The 20,323-nt window shown below is 39.3% G+C and overlaps 1 protein-coding gene across 1 annotated transcript; it reads right to left on the bottom strand.

Moving 5' to 3' along the window:
• Positions 1-1,409: 1,409 nt before the first annotated feature.
• LOC140942190 (uncharacterized) lies at positions 1,410-16,692 on the bottom strand. The gene is made up of 12 exons (XM_073391155.1): positions 16,520-16,692; positions 14,401-14,501; positions 12,649-12,947; positions 12,291-12,438; positions 11,645-11,869; positions 10,756-10,929; positions 9,516-9,767; positions 8,537-8,728; positions 7,653-7,963; positions 5,427-5,574; positions 3,296-3,604; positions 1,410-1,843 (listed from the first exon to the last, which is right to left on the bottom strand). The coding sequence occupies exons 1-12, from the start codon at positions 16,690-16,692 to the stop codon at positions 1,410-1,412; spliced, it is 2,766 nt and encodes a 921-aa protein (XP_073247256.1).
• Positions 16,693-20,323: the final 3,631 nt, after the last annotated feature.

Genomic DNA, 20,323 nt, shown 5'->3' with positions numbered 1-20,323 from the left:
ATAAGTTGAATGTTAACAGTGTTCCTAGCACACTATTAGTTTCATAGAGCATACCCTTTGACTACTATAATCTTGCCACAAAAAGAAACATCTATTCACCTTTCTCTCTTTTCATTTTGGTGTTGTTGGGCTGCGAACAGTCTCTTATTTTCCTTGTTTAATTCACATGGACCAAGAGCACGCGTTCCCTGCCCACCCCAACCCCTTTTCGACTCTCCCCAGACTTCTTGTGGGACCCCAGAAGCGAAAGTTGGCGGCAGTGTATGATGAAATGAATCGAACGATTCGTGGATTTTCGGGTGCAGTAATTTTGCCAACGTCATTGAAGTATAAGAAAGTAACAGACATTTACAAGGCAACCCACAGAATTTTAAGAACACTGTTATTGACCCAGTCAATACCTTAAAATAATGGGGTTTAATGTGCTAATCCCTCTTTCGATCGTCCGCTCTGTACAAAAAGCAATTTCGATCAACAACAATCGTCTGACACTATTTACTAAATAAATGAAGTTTATTTTATTAGACTTACTTATGAAAATACATGAAATAATATCTAAAATATTTCTTGGTTTGTCGCTAATTAATAGAGCAGTAAGTATCAGTTCCCGATAAAGTTAATTTACATTATTCTATCTTTATTAACAATTAATGAATGAGGCTGAGTATCTTATGAAGAATTATGGAGATCTCGGAGGGTGTTATCCGTCGAGGCCGTATCCTCCGAGATCTCCATTATTCTCCATATGATACGAAAGCCGAATTCAATAATTCTTTTGTTATTCATTCGAAATAATTCCTAGTTTAAAAACATGGCTAAAACATGCTTACCTCCATCGATCCATCTTTGTTAAGTTTATCTTCGATAGTGCACGTTTAGGGTTTGCTCAGCTTCGCAAATATTCTCCAAATAGGAGATGTCGCCCTTCGAGTTGTCCTTTGCTGTTCTTGCCATGTTTTTAGTCATTATTTTGCCTAGTTCTTACTCTTGAAACGAGTGAAATGTCCGCCATTTTTGTTCTCACAACCAAAACAACTTAACTCGTCCCAAGGTCTTTTCGGTTAACGGTGCATTAACCTACAAAAAAGCTGCAATTTAGACGTCATCGGTTCATTAAACGCAAAATTCTTCCAAATTTTGTCATCAATAGCTTGGTTATGGTGAATTATGCGTGTGCTTTTAGCCAATCAGAATAGGGGAAATATTTTGAATGAATAATAATCTTTTAGCTATTACAGAAAACGACAGGAACAGTATTAGCACATTTCTTGCTTTACCCTCAACGTCGTGACGGAATTTAGAGTTGGTTGCATTCCTTTATTTTACACTTTGGAAAGAGTTCAATGGATAGTGCACGCCTAGAAATAATAATATAAGTTAATTGGGAACAAAAGAGGACGATGAAGCGTTTAGGCTTGAGAATTTCCTATTTCGTAGTCTTCTTCTCTAGTCTGCGCCGTTGTTTCTCTGACAAAACCGACATTGTAATACACGGGACAAGTGTAACGCCCAGGGATGTTGCAATACTCCGGTTTATTGTAATGCCCGCTAACATTGTCATACTCGGGAGCTGCAGTGGAGCCTTGTAATGACTGGTACTCAGGCGCTGCGCGCAATTGCCTCTCAAATGGTCCAGGGTTAAGCTCCATATATGGCTCTGACACGTGGTGTTCACGTGATGAATCATCTTGACCTATTGCGTTAGAGGTGTAGTTGTCTGAGGAACTGTTCCTGGTGGTAGATGGTCGTCTCTTTCGCCACAGCAAAAAGCCAATTATGATAAGCAATATGACAACAACAAAGGACAAAGCCAGGCCAACGATGCGGAATACACTTTGTTTACCTAGGAAAATAATTGATATATTACTGAGAAAATTCGTCCCAACAGTAGTTAATAATAGTCGTTTTTTGGATTGATCTATTTTTACTATAGAGTTGTAAAACTATCTTATGTGGTAGCATTTTTTTATATTGGCTAACACGGTGAAAACCCCTTGACCCCTTGGGATAATTCCCGCACGCTTTGCTGAAGTAGGGATTTATCTTCACTTATTTTTATTCTTGTCCAAGCAAAGGAAGAACGTCTGAGAGCTTGAGGCGATGAAGCACGCCTTCAAATTAAGAACACTTGCCTCGCTTGGAATTCAACAGCACTTCTGAGTTTTCTTGAGCGCGTGCAAACGTCTTAAGCCCCGTGCAAACGGATGCAACATTGTTGGCCAACAACTCCTAACTTTGTTGGATGTTACATGTTGCGTACGTTTGCACACCCTGTTGCGTGTTGTTGGATGTTGTTGCCTGTTGTTGGGCAAAGTTTGAAACCGGTCAAACTTTTCAGCCAACAACTCCCAACATTTCTTTTGTTCCATGATCGCCGAAGCGTAGCGCAAAAATGTTGGATCCGTTTGCACAACTCTTCCAACTTTGTTGGGGCCGCGCACGCGCATTACGCATGGTTTACAAAGACTTATGGGTTGTATCCTTCCCAAGATGCACTGCAGGTCCCAACATTGCCAACACGCACGCAACAACTCCCAACATTGTTGGCGCAACAATGTTGAGAGTTGTTGCGTTCGTTTGCACGCAGCCTTAGCGAGCGCTTTAAGTTTTATTAGGCTTAGCAACTGAACGGGAACGTTAGTTGACGACAGGAAAGCGCGCAAAAAGAACTGAACGCGACTTCCGGTGCCTACTTTGGCAGTCTGCCATTGGTCAAGCCAGCTGTTTGATTTGCGCGCGCCATCCTCAACTGACGATCCCGTTCTGTTGCTAAGTCAAGGCAAACGTTACTGATGTCAGTACAATCTGGTTCCCAGGGATCTCTCCTCCCTGACTCTCGCTCAGAACAACGAGTGCGAGAGATCCCTGGGAACGACGTTGTTGCCAGTATTGACTTTAGACGTTACTGTTGAGTGTCTTTTACCTTCGTAAAGACGATTTTCCTTAAAATATGGTCAAAACCACGGCCCAAGAATGCAAAAAGTCCACTTCTGGTTGATGTGCGTCACTCGTTGCTTAAGCTTCCTATTGCAACACAAGTTTAACTCTATACGCATGCTACAATAACACGCACCTGCCATATTTTCGGTCATTGTTTTCATTTTGATGCGTTTTCGACCGTTTTCACACTTATGGGATATGTATGCGTTTCGAGCGTTTTTAAAACGATGCGTTTTCGATGAAAACGCTCAACGTGCTAGTGTGGACGGAGGGCCTAAATGGATCGACATGAATGCGGCGTTGTCAAGCGAAAACGCCTAAGTGTGGACAGAGCTTAAGAATTAACTTCTCTTACCAGCGCCTTCTTTTGTCCTCATAGTTCTCACAGTGGTGGTGGGTCCATCTCCAACGGAAGTAAATGCCAATATTTTAAATTCATATTCTGTATGTTTATCAAGCCTTGTTACAGTTTTAACACGAATTGCTCCATCGTTCATGATAATTGTGGAAACTGGTGACCCCGCTGGGTCTTCCTTTTCGTAAAATAATTTGAATCCTGTAATGTTACCATTTCTGGAATGAGCCGGAGGAAGCTGCCAGCTAGCTGTTATACTGGTGGAGGAAACTGCATTCAAAGTGAAGCTAACAGGAGCTTGTGAAGGCACTGCAATAGAATGAATTGAAGAGCAAAGAACAAATAAGATAAGAAATATTTTTAACTCTAGTATTTTTCTATTATTCTATGAAATATTGTGAGCTTTAAGAGGGGTCAGAGAAGCTTGCACCTATACAGAGGACGTTTCTACGAATTCAATAACAATAACATAATAGGGAACTTAAGCAGAGTCACGTTTGAGCGACGCACGTCAACCAAAAGGTATTTTCCTTTCAACTCCTCGCAAAGCGAGGCAAAAGGCCTTGCGGTGAGAGTTATGATCTCGTTCCGCGCGCGAAGCGCATGCACAACGCGTGGACCGCGCGTGGTCTTAGCGGCCTTCAAAATCGGCTGGCCTATATATATTTCTATATTTCTATGAATATATCCGATGGTAGCCGCCCTGACGTCATCCACTGTGTGATGTCACCAGGTCACTGGGCATTTTGTGTTTCTACACATCATTCGTCTGCATCCAGTTTGACATCGATGACCATGAAGCACTATCACTTGTTTTATTAAGATTATTAAGCGTCTGTATATTTCGATTCATAATGTTTTCAGCCAGTGATCGAATCACGAGCGATTACTGATCATAATGATAATCAAAATCGTAATTATCATCAACACCGTCAACATCAGCAGCATGATCTCATTCTTCTCAGCCACTGCCGTGATCATGACCACGCCATAATCATCCCATTACTATCTCCACTCTTATATTCTGAACTCTTTGTTGTTCAATTTATCGATGCATTTTTAACATTAGACGACGGTAATTTAAAAGAAGCACAACTCTAACCTTTTGGCTGGACAATGTACAACTCTGACTCTTACTAAACTAATGTGTTGCGAAGTAATGAAAAATGTAAGGCGCCATTATAAGTTTCACTAGACGTGTTTTACTTGTACTTTCCTTTCATCACTCCTTACCATCTTCAAAAGTCCTTATTAATATGATGGGGCTTCTTGGTCCATCACCCGCAGATGAAAAGGCCAACACTTGGAATTCATATTCTGTATATTTACCAAGCCCTGTGACGTTTATGGAAAGGGTGGAATTACTTTCAATGGTCTCGACGCGAAGTGGGTCTACAACAGAGCTCTTTCTTTTGTACAGCAATTTAAATCCAGTGATTGAGCCCACAAGCCAGGACGCTGATGGAGGTAGTTTCCATGCTGCACGAACGCCTGTGGAGGTCAGCGGAACCACGACAAAGCTGTCTGGGGATCGGTTTGGAACTAAAATACAACAGTTATTTTACTGAGCATTATTTGCCTTCATGAGTTTTGAGATTAAGTGATAGTCGTCCCCTAATCTACACTTTTCTTTGACATCGATATGGACGTTCGCGTGAAAATCTTTTACACTACTTGTTTTGTCTATACTTTACTCTCAGATAGTTTGTTTGTTTTTTAGTCAGTTAGTTACTTAGTCAGTTAGTTGAGATTACGAATGATTGTTCTCATAAAAGCCAAAGGTACAGAGGAAAGTATCCTTATGGAGAAATATGCTTAAAAAAATAGTCTTAAAATTGGCACTCGTGAGAGGGATTAGCGTCAAGACGCTGTTAGTTTAAATATTATTCTCCCTGGTCTAAAATTTTAACTATAATAGAATTTCTCCTTTGTTCGGCCACACAACGTCCATCTCTCCACAACAGGCCCATATGTGTTTGTCCAGGTGGTTACACTGACTCTTGTTTTACCCTTCTTAGCGCGGTTTGTAGTTTGGTACATATCGTTACTGAAAATAGCCTTAATACCTAACAGTTACTCATAGACGAATGCTGTTAATTATAAGCTCGAGTGAGGTAAAAGAGCGACTCACCTGTAGGTTTCAATACTCCATATACTTCAACCCTCAAAGCCTTATGTGTTGAGTAAGCAACTGGCTGGAACCGGATATACCTCGCTCTAGTGAGTTTGACTAGATTATTCTTAACTGTGTCGTTTCTTCCATTATTACCGTGAAATATCTAAAATAGATAGAAGTAATAGACGTTAAAGAAGCAGAACGGCTTAGTAACTCTGGTCTTCTAAGTACTACTGCAAAATGAGGTTAGAGAACAATTCAGACTTCATCATCGTTAGCATCTTCATCATCATGAACATGTACATAAACGTTATTTTCATCGTCATCATTATCGTCATCAACTTCACTACCATCATTAACAATATCATCATCGTTATTGCCATTATAATCATTCTCCGTTTATGACCCAAACTGGGACAATAGAAACTACAAAACCCTCAAAATGACTAATCTAGTGGCGGCTTATCAGCAGAACGCAGTGTTCTAGTTGGTCAATAACGAACTAACATTTCTTCCATATAAGGCGGGGCCAGATCATTAAGTGATTTAAATGCAAGCAGTAAAAATTTAAAATCAATTCTTTCCGGAAGAGGCAACCAAAGAAGAGACCTGAAAACGGGTGAAATATGTTCATGTTTCCTAGTACCAGTCAAAGTTCGTGCGGCAGAATTTTGCAAAAGCTGAAGTTTGAAAATACGATTCTATCGAAGTCCGGATAACAGAGAGTGTAAGTAGTCCAGTTTTGACATAATAAATGCATGTATTAAAATCTTGCAGTAAGTAAACGATATATATTTCATAAATTTAGTGACGAACGGGGGAACAAGGGGGGAAAGGAGAACAAGGGGGGACGGGGAAACAGGGGGAACAAGAGAGAATACGGGTAACAAGGGAAACAAAAGGGAACGGGGTAACGAGAGGAACAGGGGAGCAAGAGGAAAAAGGGGGAACAGGGGGACGGGGGAACAAGGGGAACAAGGGGGAACGGGGAAAGAAGGGGGATCAAGAGGAAGAAGGGGGAACGGGGTAACAGGGAGAACACAGGGAACAGGAGAAAGAAGGGGAACAAAAAGGAGCACGGGGAACAAGGGGAACATGGGGATTTCGGAGAATAGGGGGAACAAGGATGTAAACAGCGGCTACGATCGAAGTGAATGTTGTTTATCTGCAGTGTTCTTTGTGTTGTTTATTTGCTGGCACGTACGGTTTTGGAGAATATTTGCCCTATTTTTTCCCCATAAATAGATTTCTATTTATAGAGCGTTTTCACTCACGTGGTCATCATCTATGCAAATTTATTGGAACAAAAGAAAGCATTTACATAAGAGAAGAGATTAAATCCCACACACAGGACATGTTTAAGACACCAACATGGCTGCCGTTTCATTGTTTTGGGACACCAATATGGCCGCCGTGACGTCATGTGAAAACACTCTATAGGCAAAATTGGTCTTACGAGGAAATTCCGGGTTCACAAAACAGTGACAAAGCAGTCTCGCTAATTTTGCTCTGTAATGGTAAACATTGCTTCGAGCGAAAGTAAAACTAAACAACGCGAAATAAAAAGTTAGCCACAGTGAAATTACTTCATAATAAATCACACTGTTCAAACATCATGACCTCTTTTCTTATCTTCAGAATCATCAATTCTAGGATATTTTTGTATTTTCTAAGAGTTCCTACTTTGAAACTTTGGCAAAATACCTAGTTTACGACAGTGATATTTTTTCTTTATATTCAACGCCTAGCGCGTTGAATATAACGTCATAGTCCGAGGAGACAGTCCCGAGCGAACCAGTCAGATGGGTCGAATCACCAACAGCACTGAGTGTGTATACAGGTATACTAAACACTTATTTGGCACCTTATTCTTAGTGATCCAAAGCGCTTTACAATACTAATAGTAATAATAAAATATTACAATGACTAATAGTAATAATAAAATATTACAATGACTTATTTGTTAAAAAAAAACACACATGAAATTATAACTGAAAAGCGTACTTAAAAAGAAATGTGGTGATTTTTTAATTGAAAGCGCTCAGCTCACAACGTGTGCGTAAACTGACTGACATGGAATTCCATATGTTAGAAGCTGCGTGTGAATAAGCTCTGATCCCTAAAAATTTTCAGTCTAATACAAAAAGTCAAGTTAGAGCTATAGTAATTATAATATATTGCGATAGAGAATTTGTCATGTACTGCGCCCAGTATTGCATATATCTGTCTGTTTTAACATACCTTATCTGTGTTGTTCTCCTGGTAGCTGTGCCAGTTGATGCTGTCCAGTGAAAAACGCAACTTATATTTTGTTGTCCAGTGGTCAGTGACTGGATTTCCTTGAGTTGCAACAGCACAGATGAAGAACTCGTAATGCAAGTTAATTTGTAAGTAGTCATCAGTATGAAGATCGCTGCTGGGTGACCAAGCACCATTTTCATTTAATAGTCGAGCCTTAAAGGGCTCGTGTCTCGCACGTGATGTCGAGGCTGACAAGCTGCTGTCTGGAAAGGCATCTCTGCTGGTCACACCAAGTGCTTGAATTTGACAAGCTAAAAATAACCTTTCATTTAGTAATGAAATTTAAAGACCTTTTCGCGGGATTTCAAACATTCTACGGTTATTTCGTGGTCTCTCATACACTTCGAGCAATACCTGGGAGAGTCGAGCGAAATATATAGGAGAGCGCGCGTCCGTACGCAGTTATCTGTGGGTGACGTAATAATATCTAGAACAATCAAAACTTCATTGAAAGAGCAGAGTTTTACAAACTTTAAATCATCAATGAATAAAATATCCTTTGGAGAGCAGATTGATTTTCTTTTGTTTTGTATTGAACCCCGAAGAACGCGAACAAACTGCACGCGAGCAGAGCATTAACGGGAGCAAATTAACTTTCTTCTCTACTGCGCATGAACAGGCATTGTCAATACGCAGTTATCTCTAATCTTCTTCCCAGAGGCTGCGATACGTTTGGTCAGCACCAAGGATCAAGGGTAACAAAGGTCCTTGGGAAAAAATTGGGTTACATCTGACTGGGTGACGCAATGATATCTAGACCAATTAAAATTAATGATGATCGTGTATATCAGGCTTTAGTATCAGTAAGAGTTCAGTAAGCATACCTCTTCGCGCGGAATATACTTCAACTTCACAGAGTGTAAGTGGATGAGTACCTTCCAACGTACTTCTTATAGTTACATATCTTCCGGGTAAACTGGGGCGACAGAAGAAGGATGCGCCTTTCCCTTGGGGAACACTATAGTTACTGCGACCACATGTAGGATTATTCACACCTCCATTGACAGTACTTGTGCCTACAAATAAAGTCAATACTGATATGCTTAGATTTTTCTTTGTCGATATTTGGCTCAGAACGAGGTCTTATCATCCTTCGGTTGCACTACTGCTACTTTATCAACCTCGAAATCTTTCGTTTGTCCCAAGAATTTATTACAACACAGAGTGAAAGAAAAAAATAAAGGAATAAAGAAAACAAAAAACGAAACAAAAAATAAGAAAGTGATTTGTACATTATCGTTGAAGGTAAAAGTGTGGAGGGTATAATATAAGTAGTAGTACACTAACTAATCTCGTTTAAGAGTGACTGGGAAAAAATATCAGTTCTTAAGGAATTAGCTGCAGATGTCAAAGGTAAGAGAGCTACGTTTCACACAAGTTTTAAGGTAATTAAATAAGAAAAATAAGTAAATGGAAAAAGATATTTAAAAACCGTAGACGAGGAGGTCCCACTTTTTTGGTAAAATGGGGAAGATCTAGCCATCTTTACAGCCATTGTTATTCACGCCAGGAATTGTTAAATCATTTTTAGCAAATTAGGCTACCCTAATACGAGGTAACGAAAGAGAGCAAACTAATGCGATGTATGAAAGTTTCTGTTTATAGCAAAAACTTTTGATTTGTGTTCTTTCCACTCAGGAGCCATAAGTCGGAGCCATAAGGTGCCATAGTCGATTATTATCCTGAGGTAATGTCGGTTATAATCAGGCTTTCGAGCGTGGCAATTATCCAAAGGCGAGAGGGAGAGAGGGGAGCAAAAAGGAAGGACTGGGCTTCTCGTTCCCTAAATCATCTGTGACTTACCCACTCGTATTTCAAATGAGCTTAATCTCGCTCCACAGCAGTCACCTCTGTTGACTATGTACACTTCGGTTACAGACTCCACTCGTCCAAGGTCTACTCTCCACCAGGGGTTCGGAGTTCCATTCATTGTGTGGGAACACGTTAAATCCGCAGAGAAATCATTTGTACTACTGTCCCCATCTACCGCTCTGCCACTGGAGCCGACAGTGTACGTGCTCACCTGATCTGTTTGCTTACCATAAGCCAGGTTTCCTTCAATTAAGGAAAATAATGATAATCCTAATGAATTTCTCACTGTCACACTCTCTCAACAGCACCCTCAATAAGACGATCTCTTCCTCATAAGGAAGGTTTCTCTTGATCCCAAAGATATCAAACTTCATAACGTTCCTATCTCTATACAATAGATAAAACGGCTAGCTATGTAGAGCAGACCGGCCAAGGAAAAACTTCGCACGAAAAATCAAACATTTACACGTGGTTCAGACTTAATTGTAACCAACCAATCCTAACCCATTTAGAATTTCCTTTTGAATATCATTATGACGTCACGTTTCACGTGACCACATGGGTTCAACACTAATCAATTCAACGCCTCGAAAGAAAGTTTCCCAAAAGTATTTTAGCAACTTTTAAAATTGTAATGATAACCTAACTGAGGTTAAATTACGTCTGTGACGAAGGGCATCCACTGACTGAAGACAAAAGACAAATGAACGACAAGAAACGGTGAGGTCAACAATCACATTACTGAACACTATTAGTAGACGAAACATCAAATCTCCTGGAACCCCACGTACTCAAAAAAATACTATCAACGACTCACTAGACAACTGGCTTACTATCTTAGGGTGCTTTTCAAAAGTCAGAGCTGGCCCGCCGGATGAAAACGGGAATGGTCTGACCGACCAGTTCCGACAAATGAGAAGCGCTTTTGGAACTGAAAAATAAGAAATAACCACATCAAGGTCGGATTTTCCGTCGGAACTAATACATCACGTTTGCGTCAAACGGAAAACGCAAATTTGTATCACGTAACCAAGTTTCCCCCTTACTTGTCGTTTACTGTTCATTAATTCTACACATAAATTAGTAGTTTCACGCAATTTTTTAAACCATAAGAATTGTCTGGAGCTGTTTTTATCTGTTCATTTTTTTGTTTTGAGAAGTTTTCAAATTGAATCTGACATTTGCCGTTTGCCGTATACGTGAAGCTTAAACTCTCTATCCATAACGTTACCTCGTGAGTAAATTTCCACTTTGCACAGACTAAGACCCTGTTTATCTGTGGCGATGATACCGAGATATCTACCAGTATGAAGAGGATTGGTGTAACAAACAGCTGAAGATTTAAACTGAGCAAAACTGTACCGCCCAACACACGTAGGATTACTTGAGACAGAAGAATTCCTTCCTACCATATAAAACACAGAGCGTTAATCAATACGTCAGGCGCCGTTTAAATCTGGGCTTAAACGTGCTTGAAACCTACTGAGTTCCTTCTGACCATGAAAAATGCAAATCTTAGCAATAATAATAATAGATTATTTATATAGCACAATATGTCCTAACATCTGATGGCGATTTACAACATTAAAAATACCAAGATTAAAATTCAAAAAAATTACAAGTATAATTTCTCTTACGATTAAAATGTTTCTTTACAATATTTAAAAAACAACAACAACAAAAACAACCATTATGATAATAAAAAATGTATAAAGTACCGTTCACACTAGGGTTTACAACTGTTTGACACCTGCTGAGCTCATTCCGGCTATGTCAGATACAGAGCTTTAATACACCAGGAGCCATTCACACCAGGAGTTATTTAACGTGCTTGACTTTTATTGACAGACAACTACTGAGTCCCCTCAGACCTTGTAAAGAATAGATCTTTAAATATAAAAGAGCATTATAGAAGGGAGTTTTTGCTCACTTCTTCGCAGGAATCTCATTAATTTACGCTAGATACAATAAGACGCCGATGACGTCATTGACTTTACTTCATGAAAAAGGGGGATGATGTCATGAAGATAACGTCACGTGTTCATTTTAAGCGGGGAATCTGGACCTGATTAAGCGGCAGATATCGCGCCTTCACTCGTGACGTTTATCAAATCACTCACCTAGTGTTAGTATAAAGCTTTTACTTCTATGCCCCAAAGCCTGTGAACGCCTGTCAAATACGAGGACTTCTGAGACTGAAACATGATCTGACCCCAGATCAACACGCCACCAGCTGGAGTTATTAGCTGCAGTTTGAGAGCAGTTGTGATGCGAATACAACGTGTTCTCCGAAGTACTACAGCAAGCTAAGTGCGGGTATGCGTTTCTACCAGTCGCAAGGTTATCTGTGTCCAAAAGAAAAGAAAACTGTTAAGTGTTATTTAGAAAATTGACCATAATGTTCCAGTAATGACCTTGAACGAGGATGACGTCGACTTCAAACCGAAAGCGGATCTTCTCTTTCTTACCGTACTCTGGGCAGATGACGTCATACCATAGGAGCTAAAACAAGGTTTTCGTTTCGACAGGAAGAAGTTCCATCAAGCGAAACATCAAAGTTCACGGTTGCTATTTATGACGTCGCGTTCTCGTCGCCTAAGCCAAACTTGTTCACAGGTTTCTCGACCTTCTACTCGCCCCTTGGAAAACGAGTAGGAGAGAACCTTTGAAACGAGATTGCGTTTTACCATCGTTTTTCACATTTCAACATAACCAAGTACAAGGAAACAGAGATACGGTTTCACTTTAAAGTCAAAATTGATTTACCTGGCTTTTGCTTCACTCCGTACAACTCGATTCTCATACAAAACTTGTTATGACTTCTTTTTGCTACAAATCGCAGCCATCTCGTCAACAAGCCTTCATGGATAATGTTCGTTTTCTCTGTCTCTCTGTCGTCATTCCCCGAAAAGATCTAAAATCAATGTAAAGATAGAATAATAGCGTGATCGTTGAAATGAGACTTCTTTGACAGTGCTTTCTCATTGTACTATTTGTTTTTTAGCAGTTTACAAAATCTTTTTTCAAAATTTTTTGACTTAGACTTCAGTTTTTAGAATGAAAGAGTAAAAGATACTTCCCTGAAAAGTGAGCTGCCAACGGAAAATAATGGTATGCAGTTTACCTTAACTTTTCCAAACTCGTTGTAATTTGTCCAAAAAGTTCCATCGGTTGATATCTGTAGACTGTATGTCTTTACCCAATTGTCTGTTAGGGAATCCCCCTGGGTAGACACGGCGCATATGATATGAAATGTTTGTAAATCAATTTCCAGGTAGGGATTACTATCACTCGTGGACGCACACCAAGATCCTTCTCTGTTTAATCGCCCGTTCTTGGCATGGGAGATCTGAGATGAGGCAGTTATCTTGTTGTCAGGTATGCTTCCACTCTCCATTCCAAGGTCCAAATCAAGACAGTCTCCTGTGGGAAATAAAAGTTAGCAGGCAACTTCCTCGTCTTTATGCACTTATAGAGGGCATGACGCGCGCGGAAAGGGCACGAAATTTATCCGATGACACAACGCGCCTCTCGTAAGATCAATGGTTGATCATTTATAAATTATATGATCATTTCAATAACAAGATCACTACTTGGTTGGTAAAACAAGACTACCCTCACGCTTTTTCGTAAACCACGAAATTATTTAACAGAGGTACACTCTCTAAAGTATAACATGACCCCTGAAGAACGAGACAAGAGTCAGAAAAGAAAAAAACTTCGATTTATTCTCCAAGATAGACAAGGTCGGTCCGACTTTTTCAAGTTTCAATCAAGTTCCTTTCTTCCCGTCTTTAGTTAGTACCCTCTGATAGCTCTTACGTAGAAGTATCACAACTTTTAGCAGAATAGGGATGTGGATAACACGTCAGTTGAATTGCCACGCACAGCTAAATCTTGTTGACACTAACACTTAAAATGTTAATAAATGCAACATGAGAGTAAGCTTGATATTGACTGATTTCAATTTTCTATTTAGCTCATCGTTGCATCGGGCCTGTATTTGCCTGTTTTCTCTCTCAATACCATAGATCTAATCTAAAATTTTAAACAAGGTAAGATTACTATTGTCATAACATTCGAAACGAGTTGGTTAAGGCTGGTAGAATTATGACTTGATTTTTCAAAACTGATTCGTGTTGAAATTGAAATAATACTCACGAAGAACCCCCCATCAAAAACCATGAACCAGTATTAAATAGAAATACGTCTTGATGAAAATAATGAACGCATTTATATAGTATTAGGTTGCATTATTGATCCAATATGAACATTAAGAATGTCTTTTGCATTTTCGAGTTGAGCAAAACCTAGTCACTTGTTCTTGTTGTTGTTATTTTTAACAGAGTTAGAGTTCTGTATTGTTTCTCTAAGTCGTCATTTCCGAAATCATCCCACAAAATTAATAGTACGATATCGTTCAACGAACAGAACCGAAGCTTCGAAAATGATTTGAAATTAGGTTTAAGCCGAGCAAGAGTAAGAGAACAACCAACTTTGTACATCTTTTATGCATCTGATATGACCGTACCAATCCACTCAACCGAGAAAATTACTCGACAAAGAACAAGGAAGTATGAATACTAAATCTGCAAATCAAAACTAAATCGCTGTTACACATAAGCATCTAAAGACAGCTCAAAGGGAAAAGACCCAATTTCTCGGAGATACATGAGAATTTAGTGGAACCTTGGTAATAAACTACTGCGAATCAATTTTTCAAGCTGTACCTCTTATACTTTTTTGTATGTCTCTTGAATACGGGGTTGAATATGAATACCCACAAACACCGATCGGCATTTATCATACAACAACAACAAGAAACGAACGACGTTTAGGCTATTTACTAAGCAAACACCAAACTCTGGACACTCACCTGCGACCATACGAATTAAACAAATGAAAAATCCTACTCGATGAAGCATTTCTGTGGCAGCAAGAATGGCCGGCTGGTCACGGTGTCCTGATTCTCGAATTCTGAACAGTTAGAATATCCGGCCTGAAAAGCCAGTACGAACATCACGGTTTTCATCATATTGCCCAGGGCGGATAAAGTTTATCCGCCCTGATATTCACCATTCCTTACCGCACCTGCAATATAGCGGATGTCTGTAAAGCCTATTCTCGGAGACCCACCAGGAACAGTCAGTCGGGTAGGAAGAAAAGGCGCGACGAAAGTTTCAAACACGAGCTGATTGGACACAAAAATGCTTTGTATTAATTTGCCCAATCGGCGAACAGCATCCGCTGAGTTCTTTTCGTGTGTTCGTACACGACTGCTCTGTCTCGTCGTACTATATTGAACTTGTCCAGTTCGTTCCGCAAGGTTGTGCATGCAAGGAAAACTTTCATTTTCTACTTTACTAACCAGAAACGATAGTATAACATCTTTGTCGCACCATAGTACAATGGTACAGACAGGTACCGAGGTCAAATGTTGCAAAACTTTCTAGCACGTTTGTAACATTCGTTCTCTATGGCTAGATTCAATAAATGCTTCTATCATGTCTCGTTGTACGCAGCGTGTCCCTGCAACGCTATTACAAGCCATCGTCCATTAGCTTAGCTTTAGACGTATGTCTAGCTATACAAAAGTTGTTTTTGGCAACAACCACGGTACAATCAAACACAAAACAGTGCACACTACAACAGTGTCTATAGTAACAATCAAACAAAGCACAGTGTAGGCTACAAAAGTGTCTATAATAACAATCAAACACAGAACAGTGCGCCCTACAACAGAGTCTATCATAACAACCAAACACAGAACAGTGCGCGCTACAAGAGTGTCTATCATAACAATCAAACATAGAACAGTGCGCGCTACAACAGAGTCTATCATAACAATCAAACATAGAACAGTGCGCGCTACAACAGTGTCTATCATAACAATCAAACACAGAACAGTGTGCGCTACAACAGTGTCTATCGCAACAATCAAACACAGAACAGTGCGCGCTACAACAGTGTCTATCATAACAATCAAACACAGAACAGAGTGCGCTACAACAGTGTCTATCGTAACAATCAAACACAGAACAGTATGCGCTACAACAGTGTCTATCGTAACAATCAAATACAGAACAGTATGCGCTACAACAGTGTCTATCATAACAATCAAACACAGAACAGTATGCGCTACAACAGTGTCTATCATAACAATCAAACACAGAACAGTGTGCGCTACAACGGTGTCTATCATAACAATCAAACACGGAACAGTGTGCGCTACAACAGTGTCTATGGTAACAATCAAACACAGAACAGCGTGCGCTACAACAGTGTCTATCGTAACAATCAAACATAGAACAGTGCGCGCTACAACAGTGTCTATCGTAACAATCAAATACAGAACAGTATGCGCTACAACAGTGTCTATCATAACAATCAAACACAGAACAGTATGCGCTACAACAGTGTCTATCGTAACAATCAAACATAGACCAGTGCGCGCCACAACAGTGTCTATCGTAACAATCAAATACAGAACAGTGTGCACTACAACAGTGTCTATCATAACAATCAAATTCAGAACAGTGTGCGCTACAACATTGTCTATCACAACAATCAAATACAGAACACAGTGCGCTACAACAGTGTCTATCGTAACAATCAAATACAGTACAGTGTGCGCTATAACATTGTCTATCATAACAATCAAATACAGTACAGTTTGCGCTACAACATTGTCTATCATAATAATCAAATACAAAACAGTTTGCGCTACAACAGTGTCTATCATAACAATCAAACACAGAACAGTTAGTCAAGCCATATGGTGAAAAAATTTGTGCTCAGGGGGGTTGGGTGGTTGCAGTTACCAATTTAACTGCCGTTATTGAAAAGAAAGCTATTATATCAATAGGGAATGGTGTCCTAGGGAAGTTTAATAAGGTCTATTTAATCCAACTTTCTAGGTGTCTATGCGACAAGGAGATAAGTAAAACTCTTCCAGAGCGAGTGCGAATTTATCTTAACAGCAGATTTAAACTCACGTTTCTGTCAAGATTAGTAGAAGCTCCTCGGTCTTCTGAGTTCCTTTCGTGTCATTGTATTCCAACTCAACTCTCTCTCCAACGCGTAATTCTTTTGGGACATATTTAAGGGAAGTGTTCCCGCAGAATCCTTTGTGGTGCATTGCATCGCTTTTCCATGCCCAGTAGCCCATTGTCGCATTACGCTTTGGTCACGTTTCGCACCCAGGGTATCATCTTTGCTAGGCAACTCTCTTGGTGTGCTGATATAGTGGAGAAGTTCTCGAGCTTTCTTCCCTTTTGTGCAAATAGCCGGAACTTTTTTGGCATCATTGACTCTTTGACTCCGGTTTGTGTGGTCAGACACTAGGATAACAAATCTCTCAAGCACCGGGGCATAGTGTCTTGAACACCCTTCAAAGTTTCCTAAGGGATGTAAAAAGTTCAGTGGCTTCTCCATAAGGCAGCCTTGCGGCCCAGGCGGTTTTCTCGTCCTAAGAAAGGGGTTGTCTGATTGCATTTTGTGATTGCGTAATAAAAGTACAACATCCTATAACGCTTTTCATCACTCGAGAGCCCTTATGATTGCTGTGCCATGTAAAGAACCAGTTGCAGGAGGAAGAACTGGGGTTATGGTGGATTTTATCGACACCAGGAGACTTACATAATTTGAAGTGAATTCTCACGATGAATCTTCGCGACGTCGAATCACAAAGTTTAAAAAGCTATAAACAGCCGCTCGATTCTGTATGATTTTGCTTGACTGTGTCTCAATACTAGCTCCATCGGTCCAAGATGATCTCAATTATACTTTTTTAAAACTGAGAGATGTGAGGCTTGTTCACTATCAGTGTTTCTTTCTGTGGCGTTCTTCTAAACAATTGCATGGTATTCACTTAAGGCTAGAAAGACTTCGAGAATATCTCTATATGGCGTTAAATCCACACATTGCTGTTATCAAATGTGTCAAAGATTTGTGTTGTGAACTTGCTGTGAAACATCACAGCAAATATAGCACTGCTCGAGTCTCAGCAGACATCACAGGTAAAAATAACGGATTCCCATTTTTGGGTATTTAAAGAATACCCACAAAAATCCCAAATTTGGAAGAGTGAGACAAGTCCCGATCTGGGAACTTGGTTGGGAATTCCCTGGTTGGGACTTGTGTCACTTTGCCAAATTTGGGATTTTTATGGGTATCCTTTAAATACCCAAAAATATCCAAAAATGGGAATCCGTTATTTTTTCCTGTGCATCTGCTGTCATATAACTGTTATCAGACGTCTGATTTTGTATGTTATGTTATATAACTGTTATCAGACGTCTGATGTTATATGTTATGTAATATAACTGTCATCAGACGTCTGATAACAGTTATATGATGTCAGACGTCTGATGACAGTTATATGACATCAGCCGTCTGATGTCCCATAACTGTTATCAGACGTTATGTAACATAACATATAAAATCAGACATCAGACGTGTGATGACAGTTACATGACAGCAGATGTCTGCTGTCATATAACTGTTATAAAATCAGACGTCTGATAACAGTTATATGGCAGCAGATATCTGCTGTCATATATGACATATATAACAGTTATATAACTGTGTTATATTACGGTTATATAACAGTTATAAAACTGACTGTTATATGACTGTTATATAACAGTCATATGACATGACGTTATATAACTGTTATTTATAACTGTTATATGACTGTGTTATATAACAGTTATAAATAACAGTCATATAACTGTTATATAACAGTTATATAAAAGTTATATATATATCAGTCATATAACTGTTATGTAACACTATGACTGTTATTTACAACTGTTATATAACAGTCATATAACAGTTATATTACAGTTATATAACTGTGTTATATAACAGTTATATATAACAGTCATATAACTGTGTTATATAACAGTTATATATAACAGTCATATAACTGTGTTATATAACAGTTATATAACTGTAATATAACTGTTATATGACTGTTATATAACAGTTATAAATAACAGTCATATAACAGTTATATGACTGTTATTTATAATTGTTATATAACACAGTTATATAACAGTCATATAGCTGTTATATAACAGTTATATAACTGTGTTATATAACAGTAACTGTTATATATAACTGTTATATAACAGTTATATATAACAGTTATATAACATATATGACAGCAGACATCTGCTGTCATATAACTGTTATCAGACGCCTGACATCATATAACTGTTATCAGAAGTCTGCTGTCATATAGCTGTTATCAGACTGTTCTCGACAGTTATGCAAACCCTCGACTTCGTCTCGGGTTTGCATAACTGTCTCGAATTCTCCCAACGCCTCGAGTGTTTATATCAGGCTATGCAAACACAGGAAAAAAGTTTTCTATTGCTTTTATAAAATAACTTTCCCGAGAAAAAACGCAAAACTCTTTGTTATGGCACTGATTAAAAGAGAAATTCTTACCAGTCGCAAAGCCTTGTCCACGAAGTCTTGCGCGCGTAATCAGTTTGTTTTTGCTAAAAGATGCTTTCCAAAATACGGATTTTTCTAACTTAAAATGTCAGCTTAGGCGAAGAAAACTTGACACACCTCCTTTGTAACGATTTTTCAAGTTTCAGCCGACGAAGGAATGGCCAAAAAAAGTAAACTTGTGGAGTTTTGAACTCGAAAACTTTTTCAAATTCGTGCTTGCGTGATTAGCGCGCGAAAAGCAAAACATCTTGACGCCACAACCATGTTTACATACTCTGATGCAAACACTCCTCTCGGCCAATCAGAGCGCGCGTACTATCTTAGTTATTTTATAATATGTTATATAACTGTGATCAGACGTCTGATGTTAGATATCCTTTTCTCCTCAACTCGGCACTTTTATTTTTGACAATTGTAAAGATGACAATAGAGTGTGAGAGAGATCAATATATTATTGAAAACAAGAGAAAACCAAAGGTTACGGAGTGAGGGCGACAACGATGGAAGATGAAAACGCTGTTACTCCAACGCTGTGCTTCGCACAAGTTTCACTTGATAGATGTTCTAAACATGCGTCATCAGATTCTAAGTGACCAGAAAAAATCCAGATGCGAGTGATCAAATTGCTTTCTGTGAATTCCATTCATCCTTATGAGTGGAAGTCCAAACGAATGCCGGCTACATACCTGCGATGCATGCATAATAATAACCTGAAGATGAAAACTGTGGGCTACTCTTGTCGCCCGCAATAAAAGTGGTTAATAACTTCCCGTTGCATGTCATTGAAGGTCTCTGTAAGTGTCTCATGTTTTATTTTTGCGGTAGTTTGGCTGAGCAATTAAATTCCCAAAAAGTGCAATTCACTTCAATCAAAGTGTAAAAATGAAACATCTGAAACAATCAATCACAGAACAGAGTGCGCTACAATAGTGTCTATCGTAATAATCAAACCCAGAACAGTGCGCACTACAACAGTGTGCGCTATGAGAAGGTCTGCCGTAATAATGAGGCAGAGAACAGTGCTATGGGGAGGCCTACTGTAAGAATCAAACAAAAAGACCGTGCCCTCGATGACAGAGTTTGTCGTAACAATCAAATACAGAAATGTTCGCTCTTCGACAGTGTCTATTGTGACAATCAAGTACAGGACAGTGTCCGCTATGAAAAGGTCTATCTTAAGAATCAAACAGAAAATTGCGCGCCTTGAGAAGGTTTGTTATAATAATGAGGCAGAGACTGTGTTAGGTAATTTTACTGCGGTTTTCTTTGTCCAACGACTAGTCTTGCATACTTAACAATTACTTCATGTCACTAGGGATAAACGTGGTAAGCAA

Source organism: Porites lutea, chromosome 6 (genome assembly GCF_958299795.1).
Source record: "Porites lutea chromosome 6, jaPorLute2.1, whole genome shotgun sequence".
Taxonomy (NCBI): Eukaryota; Metazoa; Cnidaria; class Anthozoa; order Scleractinia; family Poritidae; genus Porites; species Porites lutea.
Note: the sequence above shows the minus strand (reverse complement) of the source record. Positions and strands in the feature narration are given on the sequence as shown.

Coding starts and splice junctions, on each gene's coding strand:
- LOC140942190 (XM_073391155.1), bottom strand. CDS start 16,692: ATGGGCTACTGGGCATGGAAAAGCGATGCAATGCACCACAAAGGATTC. Junction 14,502..16,519: donor CTACTAATCTTGACAGAAAC/GTGAGTTTAAAT, acceptor CTAACTGTTCAG/AATTCGAGAATCAGGACACC. Junction 12,948..14,400: donor TTTAATTCGTATGGTCGCAG/GTGAGTGTCCAG, acceptor TATTTCCCACAG/GAGACTGTCTTGATTTGGAC.